Consider the following 16,486-nt stretch of genomic DNA (forward strand, 5'->3'; position numbering starts at 1 on the left):
ATGTAGTGAACATATCCGCACATCACTCCTCTGTATTAACCCTGCTGTTCTATATTCTACACCCTCGCAGTATGTTCTGGGTCAGTTTCGACCCGGTGTAAGAATCCCCTCATAAAAATGTTTTATACTAAACTTTGAACCACAAATCTGTTTACAAAAGCAGAGAGAGGGTATTTTTTTTAGCTGTTACATCACTAAACATCTCCTATCACACAATATCATGTCCTATTTTACCTAAGACATGAACATATAACATAGTAATAATGATGGAAATGTATTTAATGTAAAGTGAAAATAACAAGAACTTTATGGAAGTGTGGGGTTTATTGTAGAACCATTAGAGCCATCAGTCTTCACTGCTACATCATAAAAAGAAATCCTTATAAAAACTATGAACTATTCATTTCACTAAAACACATGTCAATAGATACGGAGATAATTTGACCCAGAACAGCCTCAATGGACAAACATTTGTAACATCTATACAAAATTTTTTTCAGTCTATATTAAATGTATATCAGGTCAGAATTCTGCATTTAAGTCACATTTATTTGCAGCTTTGTTGAATAGAAGTGATGCTCAGTGAATTTCTTAATGAAACGGAGGCAAACCAAAGTTTTTATATAAGTTGTCTTGGCAACATATCTTATAGGCTATGTCGCATAATATTAGGCTACTTAATATATTATGAATGAATTTATACATTTATTTATCTGGCATATATCCTGCTGGACATTTAGGCCGTTGCTACTTGAATCTATTGGCCATTAACACATTTTCTTTAAATATAGGAGCGCTCAGAACGATGACTTTTTTATTCAGATGTCTAAAGCACCTCTCCTGGTACCTGCTCTACTCTGAGCTCCTCATCTTATCTCTCACACTGAGCCCAGACTCTGCTCTGGAGGAACCTTCTGGCTGCTTCTATCCACAGTCTCAGTCTTTTCAGTGCCCTTATGTAGCATGAGCAGTAACCACTCAACTACCAAGGCACTCCTATAACAGTAACAGCTGAGCTAGAAAGCTAACAACTATCCATTAACTAACACCAACACAGCAATTCATGTTATTTATGAACAATGAGCGTGACAACAGTTTTATTGTTTTCACTGTCCTCCCTCACCCTTATAGATCATCCAGTGGTTGAACTGATCGTGTGTGTGTGTGTGTGTGTGTGTGTGTGTGTGTGTGTGTGTGGAGTATCAGTGGAGCAGCTTCCCTACGGTCACTGTAATGACACTTCTAACATCAGTGTAACTTTATCACAAAGGTAGACCCTGGGACTGTGTTCATTCTAATCAGGCATATATCTGGATGTGATGGAGGCATTTACACCTAGTTCAACATCTGGCTAGAGTGCTCATCTCATTTACACATGACTTATTTGATATGTGATCGCTATCTGACCCAAGTGCATGAGTGACTAATTGTAAATGAGATGTTTGTATCATCTGTTAGGTCTTATTATCCAGAGCAGAAATCAAAGTATGATTAAAAAAAAAACACCAAAAAAACCCAACAACACACAGACCAACATTCTCTGAGTTCTTGAACTTATCACTAATAATGCTGATGCTTGTGTCGACCGTAAACACTCAAAGACAGTGAAAATACATCCGCTTTGACGCCACTCGCTAAATCCCTTCTCTCTCTCTCTCTCTCTCTTCTTTTTTCATTTTTTTTAAATAACACAGTTGATTAATTGGCGTCATTGTGTTGTGAGGGCTGTGTGTTGTTGCGGGACAGAGGCAGTGTGTCTTAATGCTGAGGGGATTACAGTAGGAAGAGCTGTGCCAAACCACAGCGTAGCAGCTCTGCCACCCTGCCAGGCCAAAACCACAAGCTTCCCCAGAGGCACTGTGGCAGCTGCTGTGACAGCTACTGCCTCCAACAGTGGAGGAGGAGGAGGAGGAGGAGAAGGAGGAGGAGGAGGACCACATCTCTGACACACACACACACACACACACACACACACACACACACACACACACACACACACAGCTATGGAATCTAGACTCTGACATACACATACTCATACAGGGATAGAGTCAGTTGTTAATTCCTCCCTTCAGTGTATGCGTTTCCTCTAAATGACATCCATGGTGTTTTTGTAGACGGCGTACGAAGCATTCGAGGACAGAAAGATTGATGCGAAACTTATTTGTGGATACAAAAGCTCTTTTTTTTTTTTTTTTTTTTCTCGATGGCCTCTGCAGATTGTTGCCAGATGGCAGTAATGTTGAGGTTTTTTATGTTTTTGACAGTGCGTGGTAAAGCTTTGTGTCACCGAGTAGCAGTTTTGTGTTGTTTGGTGTTTTTTTCGGTGACTCTCGCAGCGAACCGGGAGTGTGGCGCGCCCCCCCGGGGGAGGGTGTAGATGTAATGATGATCTGGCAGCATACACTGAGGCTTTAGATGTGTTTACTAACAGCATGACCGATTCATGAAATGAAACTTGGGCTTAGACTGCTGCTAGATGACACTCACAGGACTATGATCTATCAAAAGGTCAAGATCACTGCGACCTCACAGCACACTGTGGTTGTAAAGTTGGCGATGTTGGTTTTTTGTTTCATGTGATTCAGTTGTGTGAATTATAATATGAACTATGAGTAATATAAGAGGTACGTCAGTGATTTGTTTTACTGTGCTTGTATAAAGGTTGGGGACACTTAAACTTTAACAGACTGCAAAGCCCATTGAGACATATTTATGATTTATGATGTCAGACTATATGAATGAAATGAACTTGACTTGATTTACCTCACATGACAAGAATCATAAAAATAATGTTCGGATTTGCCGCAGCAGAGTCTGAAATATTCTGACGTTTAGTTCACAGCATGAGTCAAGCTCCAAAAAAAAAGGCTGGATCCTACATTTCCCATAATGTCTCCAGGACCCGATCACATCATCATTTTGTGACTTGACAAAGCTCCTCCGCATTGTACAGCTCTTACTACAGAAATCAGAGTACTTCTCTGATCTTCATGTGTAAAATTGGTGGAGTGCCCCTTTAAATGAATTTTAATTAGAGCTGCAGCTGCAATCGACAGAAAATTAATTAGCATCAATTTTTGATTGAATAGTCGTTTCTGTCATCTGTCAAACAAAGACTGGGTCGTGGACTGTCAGGCAACACATAGAACAAATGATTCATTGAAGAAAATAATCAGCAGATGAATCAATAGTGAAAATAATTTGTTAGTTGCAGCTCTGCATTTATAACCATCTACACCAACTACTACTCAAACAAACAAAACCACAATTATAAATTCATGAAAATAAGCTTTGCAGTAGATGTTGATGATGTTGATGATCCAGTATATCTGAGCTCTCTACTGATGGAACATCTGTGTTGTGACACCTCAGCAGGTGCTTGGATGGATCACTAGTGTTTAGGGCCCGACCGATACTGGATTTTTGGAGCTTAAACCAATATGTAGTTCAATTTAAAGCTTCTTATATCAAATACTGATGAAGCTAGAGCACTTAGTTTTCATTCTTTCTATGAGTAGGTTGATACTGTTGAATTGTCATAATGTACACTTCACTTTAGATGCTCTCAACCAATCGCACATGAGTTTCTTCTGGACATCCACAGCCATCTGATCTTATCGTGGCACACACATGTTGTTTTTTTGTCTGTTTCTGAAATAAAGTTTCATGTGATCCTCTCCTGTCCAGGCTCACCGCTCCTCCTGTTTGCCAACCGGCGAGATGTCAGACTGGTGGATGCTGATGGAGTACGGGGCGAGTCGCCCATCGTCGTCAGCGACCTGGAGGACGCGGCAGCAGTGGACTTCCTGTACTCCGAAGGCCTGATATTTTGGACAGATGTCAGCGAGGAGGCCATCAAACAGACGCGCTGGAATCAGTCATCCAACTGTAAGTCTGCCTTCTGTTTGCTGTGTGTTCATTCTCCCATTTAGTGGACTTGTACCACCATATCAAGAGTGACAATATCTGAGTTACTGTTTATTACTGGTTCAGTGTAGGGGCTGGTGATTACTAACACATATGTAACACACCAGTTTAGGAATATTTGGTGGTTCAGTTGTGGCTTTGTGAGCTGAAAATGTTTGAATGTAAGATATATCCTGTTTCTCATCATTGCAGCCCTTAAAGAGGCACTGGGAACGGGGCAGACTGTGGTCGTATCGGGGCTAGACAGTCCTGACGGTCTGGCCTGCGACTGGTTGGGAAGGAAACTCTATTGGACCGACTCTGAGACCAATCGGATTGAAGTGGCCAACCTGGACGGCACCTCCAGGAAAGTTCTGTTTTGGATGGACTTGGACCAGCCCAGAGCTATCGCACTCAACCCCGCTCAACGGTAAGAAAACAACATAAAAACAACTGTATAGTGTGGTTGTTAAGGCTGCTCTCAGTGGTAATTCTTACTAGGGCTATTATTTTTATTTATCCAGATTTTGAGATTTACTCTCTTACTTAAAGTGTGGAAAAATAGAGAAAACTATCTGTATGGCTAGAATACTACAATATCTCATTCTATGTAATTTGGGTGAACAGATCATTTAAAGGCTGTAGTAACCCTTACATACTGTTCATATTGTGACTCATAATTAGTCTCTACACCAATTTACATTCATAAATTCCCCATCAGTCATTAATACATATTTGATTAATCTTATGGAAAAAAAGACATTCACAATCACTGTTTTATGTTCCATATGAACATTTTATAGAATATGATGAATACAACATCTGAATTCTGATTCTTTTATTTTTTTTAATAAGCACAGTTTAAATTTGTACATTTGTATATAAACATTTGTATCAGCTGCACACAAATAAAAAAAAGATGCATTTTATTTCCATTTTTGTAAAAGTGTGGGTCACATCAGGGTTAAAAACGAGACACTATTGTTATCCCCTTTAGAGGACATGCCCACCCAAGTCTTCTCAAAGTGTTGAAATAAAGTAATGCAATATATTGGCAACCAAATAAAATACAAGGAAACAAAAACAATGTGTTGAAAAAAGTGTGATAACATGCTGAAGATGCCTACATGTCCCAGTTACCATGGCATCCACTTCATTTTATTGTCTCATTGTCAATAAAATGAAGTGAACAGAGAAGATGAGATAGAAGAGAAGGACCTCAGGTTGACCTCCCTCCTTTCTTCCACTCAACATGTTGGATCAGCAAAGCCTGAGCTCCTACGATGATAGATTTATTGTTGTGGGTAGATTCAGCTAGAATAAGGTGTAGTACTAGGAAAGAGCATTTCTGATGAAATGAATGGTTAAATGGTATTTGACCTGATGTTGTTTTTCCAATAGCTGGAGCGTTGCCTTTTACACAAATGACTTATGATTGCTTTTTTAGCTTTCTTATGATGATTTTGGACTACACAGGAGTCTCGTCTCTTTCTTTACTTTGCCTCTAACCATGACCTTTACAGCATTTTTCAAAAAATTGGATAAAGACACTACACTGCAATCAGAGGCTCAGTGTGGTCTCCTTAGTTTAGGCTGAATGCATTCAATCCTTTCCTTCGACTGCAATTTTCTTGTATTGCTCAAGCATTATGTATTTGTCATACTGTAAACAGTTGTGTTGAACAGCCTCAACACTGTGTCAAGTCTAGGAAAAGTCAGATTGCAAATATGTACAGCTAACATTTATATAGATTACAATGAGGACAGGGTGTGTCTGTGTTTGGAGTTGTTGGCAAATCTGTTGGTTGTACTGTAAGTGAACCACGGTGGGTAAACCAGTCAGGAGACAAGAGGAAACACTCACAGAAATACTCTGGCATTGGGAGAAGATAAGATACTGGCCACGTTGACAGACACACAAGAGACTAGATTATTAAGAGAAATCAGTTGAAAGCAAACACTGAACAGAAAAGTGCACTAAAGTTTATACATAGCCCAGAACTGAGGCTGAAATAACAGCGAGAATGAGCTTTTTGCAACTTGAGTGTCTTATTTTCATACTAGAGTCCAACATTCCTGATGTGACTGATAACACGTTACTCACCACACCTTTGTGAAGGAGTGTACAGGTCACCCACACACACACACACACACACACACACACACACACACACACACACACACACACACACACACACACACACACACACACACACACACACACACACACACACACACACACTCACAGCCAAGTGACAACAAAATGAAAAATGATACTGTGACCCAATCTGTTCTTCCATAATATTTGGTTCAAATTTGACTGTACTTCCTGTCGTTGTACAATTCCAAACACATGTTTTGGTGACTTCAGTAGTAAAACCAAAAAAAATCTGGTTTAGATAATCTGCTGACTTTGTGTGGAGCGCTGATGTAAAGCTGTGTTTAGTAACCACCATGTTAGCTAAGTAGCAGGTGAGAAAATGTGTCAACCAATAAATATAAAGGCAAAAGCTACAGAAATAAGATCCAGCATGTTGTTGTCCTTTAAATCACTATAAAGTATCTGAATTGAAGTTAACCCAACTCAGATCGGTCCAGGTCAGCACACGTAAGGTCAGTTTAGTTTATTTAGTCAGAAGTGAAATGATAAATGACTTTCAAAATGCTTGGCTATAAAACCTTTAGTGAAGAGGCTTTAAGGTGGAAGGAGAGGCATGCATGTATCATTGTAGATGGTACAACAGAAGATAAACATGATTTATTTATTTTAACCTTCAATCTACTCTTCAGGTGTACCACATGGGTCTTAAAACAAAGTCTGCTATCTCTTTAGATCACTGAATATGAGTCATATTAGAATTTTTAAATAGAAGAGCCCTTTGAGCAATTTGGAATGACATCGACAGTAGCATTCAGTCATTTTGACAGCATTTAAATGAGCTTGTATTTGATAATATATCTGATTTACTAGATGAGACATGCTATGGACAGTGGTATACACAATGCTATCATCTACATAGAGATACACATTATGATGTAGACTGGCAGAGATTTATTATCTATGTGTACAGAAAAGATGTAATCTAACTTAAAACAGGTCAAGCCATCACACGCCGAGTCAGTCGAGTTATGACTTAAAGTCACTAACTTGTATTAAGAACAAGACCTAAAACTATTTTAGTCACACTCTCCTGATTTAGCTCAAGACTGTTTGATTTGATCCGATTCACTTCAATTCAGGACAAGCAAATTGTTTTTTTAAGTCACCTTAAATCAGTTCCATTTAACTCAACTTATTTCAGTTCTATTTAAAAGAAGTGAATGAAATCAGTTTAACACTTTATCGGGTAATCGACTATATTTGGTAACTTCAGTAAACATCCAAAATAGCCTCCTCATGCCTCTCTGTGAGGCTGTACAACCATGTGGGAAAACGTTCTACCCTAAATAGGCAAGAAATAGATTCAATCATATTGACATTTTGAATTTCTGAAAGTATTTCAGTGAGTGGCCTTCAAAGGGTTAACCCAAATGCAGTGACTTCAGGTGAAGACAAAAAAGTTCATTTCAGTTTAGGCCAAGTCATTTAGCTAAACAATACTGTTGCATTATAAATATCACCAGTGTGTAGCTGTATGAATGAATCCCACAAATAAAATCCCACAAATAAATAAGAAAGAAAAATCTCTGCTTCCACTTCATCTCTCTTCTTTTTTCCATCTCTCCTGTCTCTCTCTCTCTCTCTCTCTCTCTCTCTCTCTCTCTCTCTCTCTCTCTCTCTCTCTCTCTCTCTCTCTCTCTCTCTCTCTCTGGTTTCCTGCTCTGTAATTGTCGTTTCACCATCACCGGCCAAAGGAATGCAGATGTGTCTGTCATTCTGAATGTAGGTAGACTACATACACGTTACACACACACACACACACACACACACACACACACACACACACACATATAACTCTGTGTGTGTATCTATCGCTCACATACACACACATATTGCCACAGCATTTAATAAGCAGCATTCAAACCAATAACTGTTGGTTGTGTGACAGGCTGATTTATTGGGCTTCACTTTATTATACTGTGAACTCAAACAAGAGCAGAGCCAGAGTGTTAGTACTTTTATTGTGAGTGTGATTTATGGTATCGAGAAAACATATTTCTAGCACTGTGTAAACGTACAGGTATGTCCTTTTTCATCCATTTGCCTTTTTTTTTTTGTTACATTCTGTTAATATCTCATTTATTAAACAGGAAAAACAAGAAAAAGAAATGACACCGGAATGTAAAACTTGACGATACAGAGACGTTTTTTATTATAGTGATAACACAATGTATTCATACAGGTTTGAACTAATACTGTACATACTCCACAACAAAGCCTGAAAATGGAGGCAGAATAAAACAGAAAAAGAGTGGCCAGAAAGAAAAAGAAAGAATGGAAATATACACGAAAATGGAGAAAGAGAGACGTTACAAAAAAGACGGCCCAGCCTAAGAAAATGTTAAAAATGAAAAAAGTATTGTGAAATTTCAAAATCACTCAAGCCTATTGGGCTGTTATTGGCAGAAGCATTGAAGTGACACTTCAGAGGAGTAGACAGACAGAGGAGCAGAAGAGGAGTGTGTTGAAATATTAGCGGGGAGGGAGTTTTTCTTCCAAAGGAGAGTACGAGCTGGAGATTGAGCAGCTGTCCAAGTAATCACTGTCTCATGATTGATTCATCAGCACCGAGCAACAACCTATAGTGTGTTTGTGGAGCAGTGTTTACTTTAACGTTGCAAAATAGCCTGTTTGTATTAATGACATATTTCTTTTTTTCTTTGTTCAGCTACATGTACTGGACGGACTGGGGGGAGGAACCTCGGATAGAACGTGCTGGCATGGACGGCAGCAACAGGTACGGTTACTACTTAACCCTAACCCTTAAACTCAGCTGCTCTCTATTATTAACGTATCCTCAGTGCACCTACAGTAACACATGTATATCATTCTGTGTGCTTCTGTTCCCAACAGGAAAGTGATAGTGAATGTGGACATATACTGGCCCAATGGTCTGACTATTGACCTGGTGGAGCAGAAGTTGTACTGGGCAGATGCTAAGCTCAGCTTTATTCACAGAGCTAACCTGGATGGATCTGCACGGTAAGGACCTGTGTGTGTGTGTGTGTGTGTGTGTGTGTGTGTGTATATGTGTGTGTAACAGTTTGTGTGTTTTTCCTGTATGCAAGTTTCCTTAGTTTGGTACTCTTGCTGACCAGAGCACTTACTGTTCTAATAGTTTAAGAAGCAGTCGTGGATGACCATTAATCAGCAAATAACAGCTGTCAGCAGCTGTCCTGACTCCTTACTAGAAACAGGAACTAAACAGTTTCAGTAACAGTTTTGCTCAATAAGTCATTTTTGGATGTTTACAGTTTTATTTGCTGTACTGAGATGGTACCGGCTGACACACTGAACCGAAGAACACACCTAACATACCTATGGGAGCGACTGTAGTTGGATTATAATGCAATCGAAGTACCTGAAATGTATGAATCTCCTATGGACTGACATTTGGAGAGTATCTTCACAATGCAGTCAGCCAACTCACATAGAAAAGATTGTTGATGTGGTAAATAGACGGAACTTTTTTTTTGAACATCTTTTTCACCACTCAAAGCACTTCTTACACTACATGTCACATTCACCCATTCACACACATTCACACACTGATGGCAGGAGCTACCACACAGGGTGCCAACCTGCTCATCAGGAGGAAACTAACCAATCATACACATTCATACACCGTTGATCGATGGTGACATTCACATCCAGCTCAGCCCTCCATTAACCAGCTGTGTGGAGGTGAGAGAGCAGCTAGACTCTTAACTCCTCGCTTATGCTTTTTTTCTTCAGAACTATTCCTGTCGCTCTTAATGTGAACAACAGAGCGCAGCACTGTGAATGTCTTCCAACAGAGAGAGACGGCCCACTTTTTACGCCGACTTCGAGTCTGGCCAACCCGTAGCATTTTTTACAGCTTAAACAGGACACTAAATTGCAATGGTGCTTGGATTCATGTCTCAGAGAGTGGTGTATGTCACAAGTGAATATAGAAGTGAAACCTGACTGCCTGAACTGATTTACAGGCTTTACTCCATTTATGAGATGTTCATCAAAATCAAAAAAATCTCTGAAAAACGGTGAAAATCTGCCCAAGAAAACATTTTTTACAACCGATTTATCATTATCATCATCTTGAAGAATAGGTTTACATTTGCTTTTCTGTATATTTTTTTCTGTATGTCATCCCTTCATAACATGCCTCCAATGGAAGAGATGGAGGACAAAATCCACAGTCCTCTTTCTGTAAAAAAAAGTATATTACAAAGTTTGAAGCTATTATGAAGCTTTCGGCATCTTTTTAGTCCAGAATTCCCTTGTTTTTTCTCTCTCAGTGTGCACAGAATGAGGCCTGTGGATTTTGTAAATCATCACTTACTTTGAAAGCACGTTGGGAAGGAATCTCTTGGCCAGTGTGAAAAAAAAAAAGAAAAGAAAAGAAATGTGATTACAGCGAGCAAAAACTATTGCGAATACTGAGTATTGTTTTAACCCTCATACACTGTTCAAATTGTGACCATTCACAGTATCCCTGCATAATTAGTCTCTGCACAACAAACCATTCACAAATACCTCATCTATGAATCCTTATTAATGAAGCTTGGAGAGAGCAAAGAGAGTTTATTCTTCAGTTTTTACAATGTAACAGTATATTTTGAATGTGGGTCAAACACTCTACAGAAACGTGTATCAGCTGCACACAAATATTTTTAATCCTTACATACTGTTTGGGTCAAATGTGACCCGTTTTGACATTTAACAGCTTGTAAAAACACCTCAAATGTTTTTTATTCTGACATTTGATGATTTTTCCTAAAGTGGCTTAAAATGCACAAAAATGAAAATATTTTAAAATGTTATACTTTTGGATAGATGTTACAAATGTTTGTCCATTGAGGCTGTTCTGAGTCAAATTATCTCTGTATCTATTGACATGTGTTTTAGTGAAATGAATAGTTCATAGTTTTTATAAGGATTTCTTTTTATGATGTAGCAGTGAAGACTGATGGCTCTAATGGTTCTACAATAAACCCCACACTTCCATAAAGTTCTTGTTATTTTCACTTTACATTAAATACATTAACATCATTATTGCTATGTTATATGTTCATGTCTTAGGTAAAATAGGACATGATATTGTGTGATAGGAGATGTTTAGTGATGTAAAAGCTAAAAAATACACTCTCTCTGCTCTCTGAAACATGAATCAAGGTTTAATCACATTTATTGATCAGTCAGATTGATTATTGATGCTTTCTAAACACATCTTTGCTTCAACATTTGGTAAAGACCGATTCTTAGACCGGGTCAAAACTGACCTGGATCATACTGCGAGGGTGTAGAATATGAACATATGTAAGGTTTGGGAAGTTAAAATATTTCCATTTTTGTTTATTCTGGGTCACATTAGGAGAGCACATCAAATGTCAGGCTTTAAAATGTAAAAATGGGTCAAATCTGACCCTGAACAATAAGTAAGGGTTAAGACAGACTTGAAACATAAAACCTATCCTTTAATGAATTCCCTTGTAAAGATGTGAGTGATCTATAGATTGATCTATTGGTGGTCTCTTTGCCCCTGTTGTCTCTCAGTGTGGAATTCCTCCCGTCCGTGTCACTGCCAGGTCTAGTGGTAGACCTCAGCAGGACCTGCTTTCACCATCTGCTTCTTTTAACACTGGCTCACACTGAACCTTTAACCCATATACACATTTAGATCAACTTCCTTCCCTATACATTTAAAGAATAGTGTATGCCAATGCAATTAAGTATATGAAAGTGGGATTTTGGGAATACAATACACTTGTATACATTCCAGTACCCATACGTGTTACAAAACTCACACTATTGCATGATCTCCTATTGAAACTGCAAAAATTCTTTGAGTTTTCACCATGTTCAACTACTTTTGCACAAAGAAAAGGGAGGAGGGGAAAAAGAAAAATAGCTGTTCAGACAGAATGAAAGAAAAATAGAGAGAGAGAGAGAGAGAGAGAGAGTTGTCCAACACAAACAGAGCTGTGGTATGGAGGCCCCAGTCAAAACACACACACACACACGCACACACACACACACACACACACACACACACACACACACACACACACACACACACACACACACACACACACACACACACACACACACTCCCAGTGCATCTCTCTCACAGCTCAATCTTTCCTTCTTTCCATTAGTGTAACATCCCTCCAGTCTTATCACACTCCCTCTCTTTAACCATCCAGCCCTCCTCAATAACTCAGTAAGTGTGTCTGTCACCATGGATGTTTCTACATTTCTAAATTAGCATCATCACATTATATCTAGACCGACTTGCATTAGAGGTTGGACACATAGCCGGCATTAGTCCTGAACAATCCTTTGGAAAAACATCTGTAAAATAATGTAACATCAGGGCATGTAAGAAGTAGTAGAAGTTCTTTTGGATACGGCAAGAAAAAAGCACATATATATATGTACTTGTTTTTACATTAAAGGAAGTAAAGAAGTCCGATTTTAGTGTCATTAGTATCACAGTGAAAGTAACAGCTTGCTGGTGAGAAGGGAAAGTAAAAAAGAGGAACAAAAGGAGACCGAGAATGGAGCCTTGGGGAGCACCATATGTAGATGGATGACAGGAAGAAGAGACATCACCTGTTAGAAAGAGAGGGTTTGTCTCCAGGTAGAACTCCAGGTTCCTTCAAGCTCATTCTAATAACTCCAATATTGGTAAATGGACTGTAGTCTTTATGACCACTTTTACACTACACACCACATTCACCCATTCACCCACATTCATACACTGAGTCTCTGAAGCTTATTCTACTGAATCCATTATTGGTGTTTTTTGATGCTACTATAATAGAAGTATCAAAGTCCGACATTTCAGATCATGTGTACAGTAAATAAATGGACACATCACGCATCATGCAATTTAATTACACAACCAGTCTGCAACACAAAGCACCACAAAAAAAACTGCCGCTACCTGCAGCTGAGTCCGACAATTGTTACAACATGTTGGACTGAATCCAAACCAAAATTTTGTGGAAGTGTTTGATGCTGTTGGAAAAAATGGTGCAACCCCAGGCGATGTCTTCGTTCCTACGACAGCAGCACATTACCTCTGTGCACCAGCTTTCCCTTTTTGTGTTACTGCTCCAAGCCGAACACAGCACATTCATATTACCACGGTGCTAATTGTGTAGCGAAGAAGTGAGTGAGTTTAAAGGGATGAGAGCAACAGATACTGCTGGATACCCTTTAATAGAGTTATGGGAGAGGCTTTAATCTGAATGTACCTGACAGCTGAGTAATTAAATCATTTGCCTTCCTGCCTAATTTCCCTCCCCCCTCCCCCCACACACACACTAACACACGCACACACACACTCACAGAAAAACAGAAATTAATAATTGTTGTGCTTTTTTTTTTTCCACCTTCAAATGCAGAATGAGTGTTCTTACTCTCATTTAAAACTAAAATATATATTTTTTTCTTCACAAAAAATTAATTTATCGAACAGGGAAGCCGTTCTTCTGCAACCTTGGCACACACACACACACACACACACACACACACACACACACACCTCTCTCTCTCTCTATATATATATGTATATATATATATATATATATAATGTACAAACAGAACAGCTTTGAAATCTGGAGTTGGTTAAATTTGTTCCCTCTTTTTTTCCTTAACCACTGCTGGCAGGCACCTCTGCTTTTACAGCACACACACACACACACACACACACACACACACACACACACACACACGCATGCACGCACAGGACCAAAAATTTTGATTGATGAAAGGCAGTTTCTGCTGTGTTGATATTCTAAATACATGCTTTCTTTGATCCGGTGCCTAAGTGTGTTTGTGCGAGTGCATTTTCCTGTAAGTGATTCTAAAGTGTGTTTTAGAAAAAGAACCACTCTCTCCTGATCCAATCAAACACTTGCGCACACATACACACACACACACACACACACTTCTCTAGCTTCCATGTTTTTTTTGTAATTGTTTGGCCCGAAGGAAAGAGAGAGAGAGCACATACCTTCACGAGGGCTGCACAGTCCTCCGGATGTGTTGTTTCAGTAAGAAAGTGTGAAGAAAGTCGAGTCTGAGAGGTTGAGATACAATCGCCTTGTGTTTCTTTCTGCTCAATACATTCAGCTCAATTACTGATTATTTTTTGATTATTTTGCAGATAATGTTTGACATTTAATTGATGCACAATTTGGTCTTTAAGATGAGACAAAACTGTGAAAAATGCCCATCACATGTTCTAAAGCGTGGGCTGATGTCTTTAAGATGCTTTCTTGTCTGATACAGGAGCCTCAGTCCACTTAAAGTACATATTGACCCATTAAAGAAATAATTCACTCAAATAATAATAATAACATTCATGCTTGGTAATAAAGTAAAAATGATTACTGATGAATTATAATTAAGTAGTACTACAATCTTACATAAAGTACAATTATTTGGCAAAAAAAAGTGTTAAGAATCTAAAGAGTTAATGTTCTCTCTTGCAGTGAAACAGTGGTGGAGGGCACGTTGACCCATCCCTTTGCACTAACACTATCTGAGGAGACCTTATACTGGACCGACTGGCAGACCCGCTCCATCCACGCCTGTAACAAAAACAGCGGCGACAAAACCAGAGAGATCCTCAGTGGGATCTACTCTCCTATGGACATTCAGGTCCTGGAGCCATATCGACAACCTTACAGTAAGTGCACTATGTTTCTTTTATATATACACACACACAGTATGTTCTATGTGCTGTACGCCTGCAAAAGCCAGATCTGTAATAATGGCCTGGGGCATGGTCGACACAAACAAATAAAGACCAGCCCTTAAAACAAGCTAGGAAAGAACCAGTTCTAGTTAAATACTAGGAGAATTTGCACATATTTTAATAATAATTGACTCACTGATAGCGACACTACGTGAGTTTCGGTAACCAGGGCAACTTGATCTGGTGGGCATACCTCCATGAGCATGTTACCCACTTGCTACAGTGGTGCACTGCCAAAACATTCCAGGTGGAACTCAAGCACTAGAATTCTTGTAGTGCATGTCAGAGTAAGTGGATTACTGGTAATGCAGTAAGAAAAATTGAACAGAGCAAACAGAAGTAGAGAAGAAAACATCTTCTTATGAAAATATGATCAAATATACTCATCAAACAGAGGGGAGTAGAAATAAAGGCCTCTCTCTAATATAAGCCTGCTTCTAATAAAGGCCTGGGCTCTATTTGAAGAAATAAAATAGATATACTGTATATGTTAGGATGAGATCAGTTTATCAGCAAATGATTACTAATCCTAATAGTGTCATTGATCTGTGATATGATTGATAATACTCAATAAATATTTATTATAGAACATCAACATGAAGTAAAACATTTGAACAGCACAGTTATTGCTCTCTACAGTCATTTTCTAGTAGGTCAAATCTTACCTCTGTTTTCAGAACCTAATCATGTCTTTTTCTTCTTCTTTATCTCTTTTTTCCCTCGTGGTTTTGTGTGTGTCATTACAGTCCAGACTCCATGTAGTGAGGATAACGGAGGCTGTAGTCATCTCTGCCTGCTCTCTCCAGTCAAGCCTTTCTACAGCTGTGCCTGCCCCACTGGAGTCCAGCTGAAACCAGACAAGAAGACATGCAAACCAGGTATGGACCCTATTTACACCACGGCACACACTCAATAGCCACTAGACCGATGGATCACCACAGCTCTGATAGTAGCAGAAAGGGCTGGGTTCTGTTAGCCGGTCCTAGGTTGAGACTGGATTCACAAACATAGACCTACAGGTCTTTATCTCTCCTCACCAGTAGCTGACTAACCTTCATTTTGTAAGCAACTTTCATAATTCATCAATCATTTCATAACTAAATGATTCAGCATCAGGATCTCAGATGTACTAACACATGTAAACTGAATCTTTGAAGAATACATAAACAGTTTGACAGAAACTGTTCTACTTAGTGGCTTTTTTTGAAGCTTGCAACCAATGCAATCTCAAATATCAACCTCCTTACTTGACGTGTAACAAGTCTCCATGACAACTGAGCACACTCCATCTGCAACAGACCACAAGAAGGGGTTGAAAGCTCCAGAGAAAGCTAGTTAGTGGACTGCGAATTACTCTTTTTTTTTCTTTCTTGTTAAACTAGCGCTAAGTTACAAATGTTGAAAGCTTAACGACGAATGATAAGTTGATTACTTGATATAATTGGGATGCATCCTACTGAAGCCTGACTCTTGCAGTGCATACACACATTAGTGATTAGTATTTTGCTGTTGCTGACCTCCATTAGCATTGTCTGCGGTGTGTAATGTAGCATCAGCCTGAAAACAAGTTAAATGACCTCTCTGCTAGAGGAGCGGGACACCGACTGACCGGCCGCCATGTTGATTCCCACGATGCTAAAACAATAGAGCCTTATTCTGTGAAAACACAA

General features: G+C 39.1%; 1 protein-coding gene across 1 annotated transcript in view; it reads left to right on the plus strand.

Annotated features, from left to right (window-relative positions):
• Positions 1-16,486, plus strand: part of lrp5 (low density lipoprotein receptor-related protein 5) — a 73,028-nt gene that overhangs the window by 9,053 nt on the left and 47,489 nt on the right. The window contains exons 2-7 of the mRNA XM_062420235.1: positions 3,688-3,888; positions 4,120-4,336; positions 8,736-8,804; positions 8,921-9,049; positions 14,551-14,747; positions 15,563-15,694. Of these exons, the coding sequence (XP_062276219.1) occupies positions 3,688-3,888; positions 4,120-4,336; positions 8,736-8,804; positions 8,921-9,049; positions 14,551-14,747; positions 15,563-15,694 (945 nt within the window). The remainder of the gene's footprint in view (positions 1-3,687; positions 3,889-4,119; positions 4,337-8,735; positions 8,805-8,920; positions 9,050-14,550; positions 14,748-15,562; positions 15,695-16,486) is intronic.

This window comes from Scomber scombrus, chromosome 6 (genome assembly GCF_963691925.1).
Source record: "Scomber scombrus chromosome 6, fScoSco1.1, whole genome shotgun sequence".
NCBI lineage: Eukaryota > Metazoa > Chordata > Actinopteri > Scombriformes > Scombridae > Scomber > Scomber scombrus.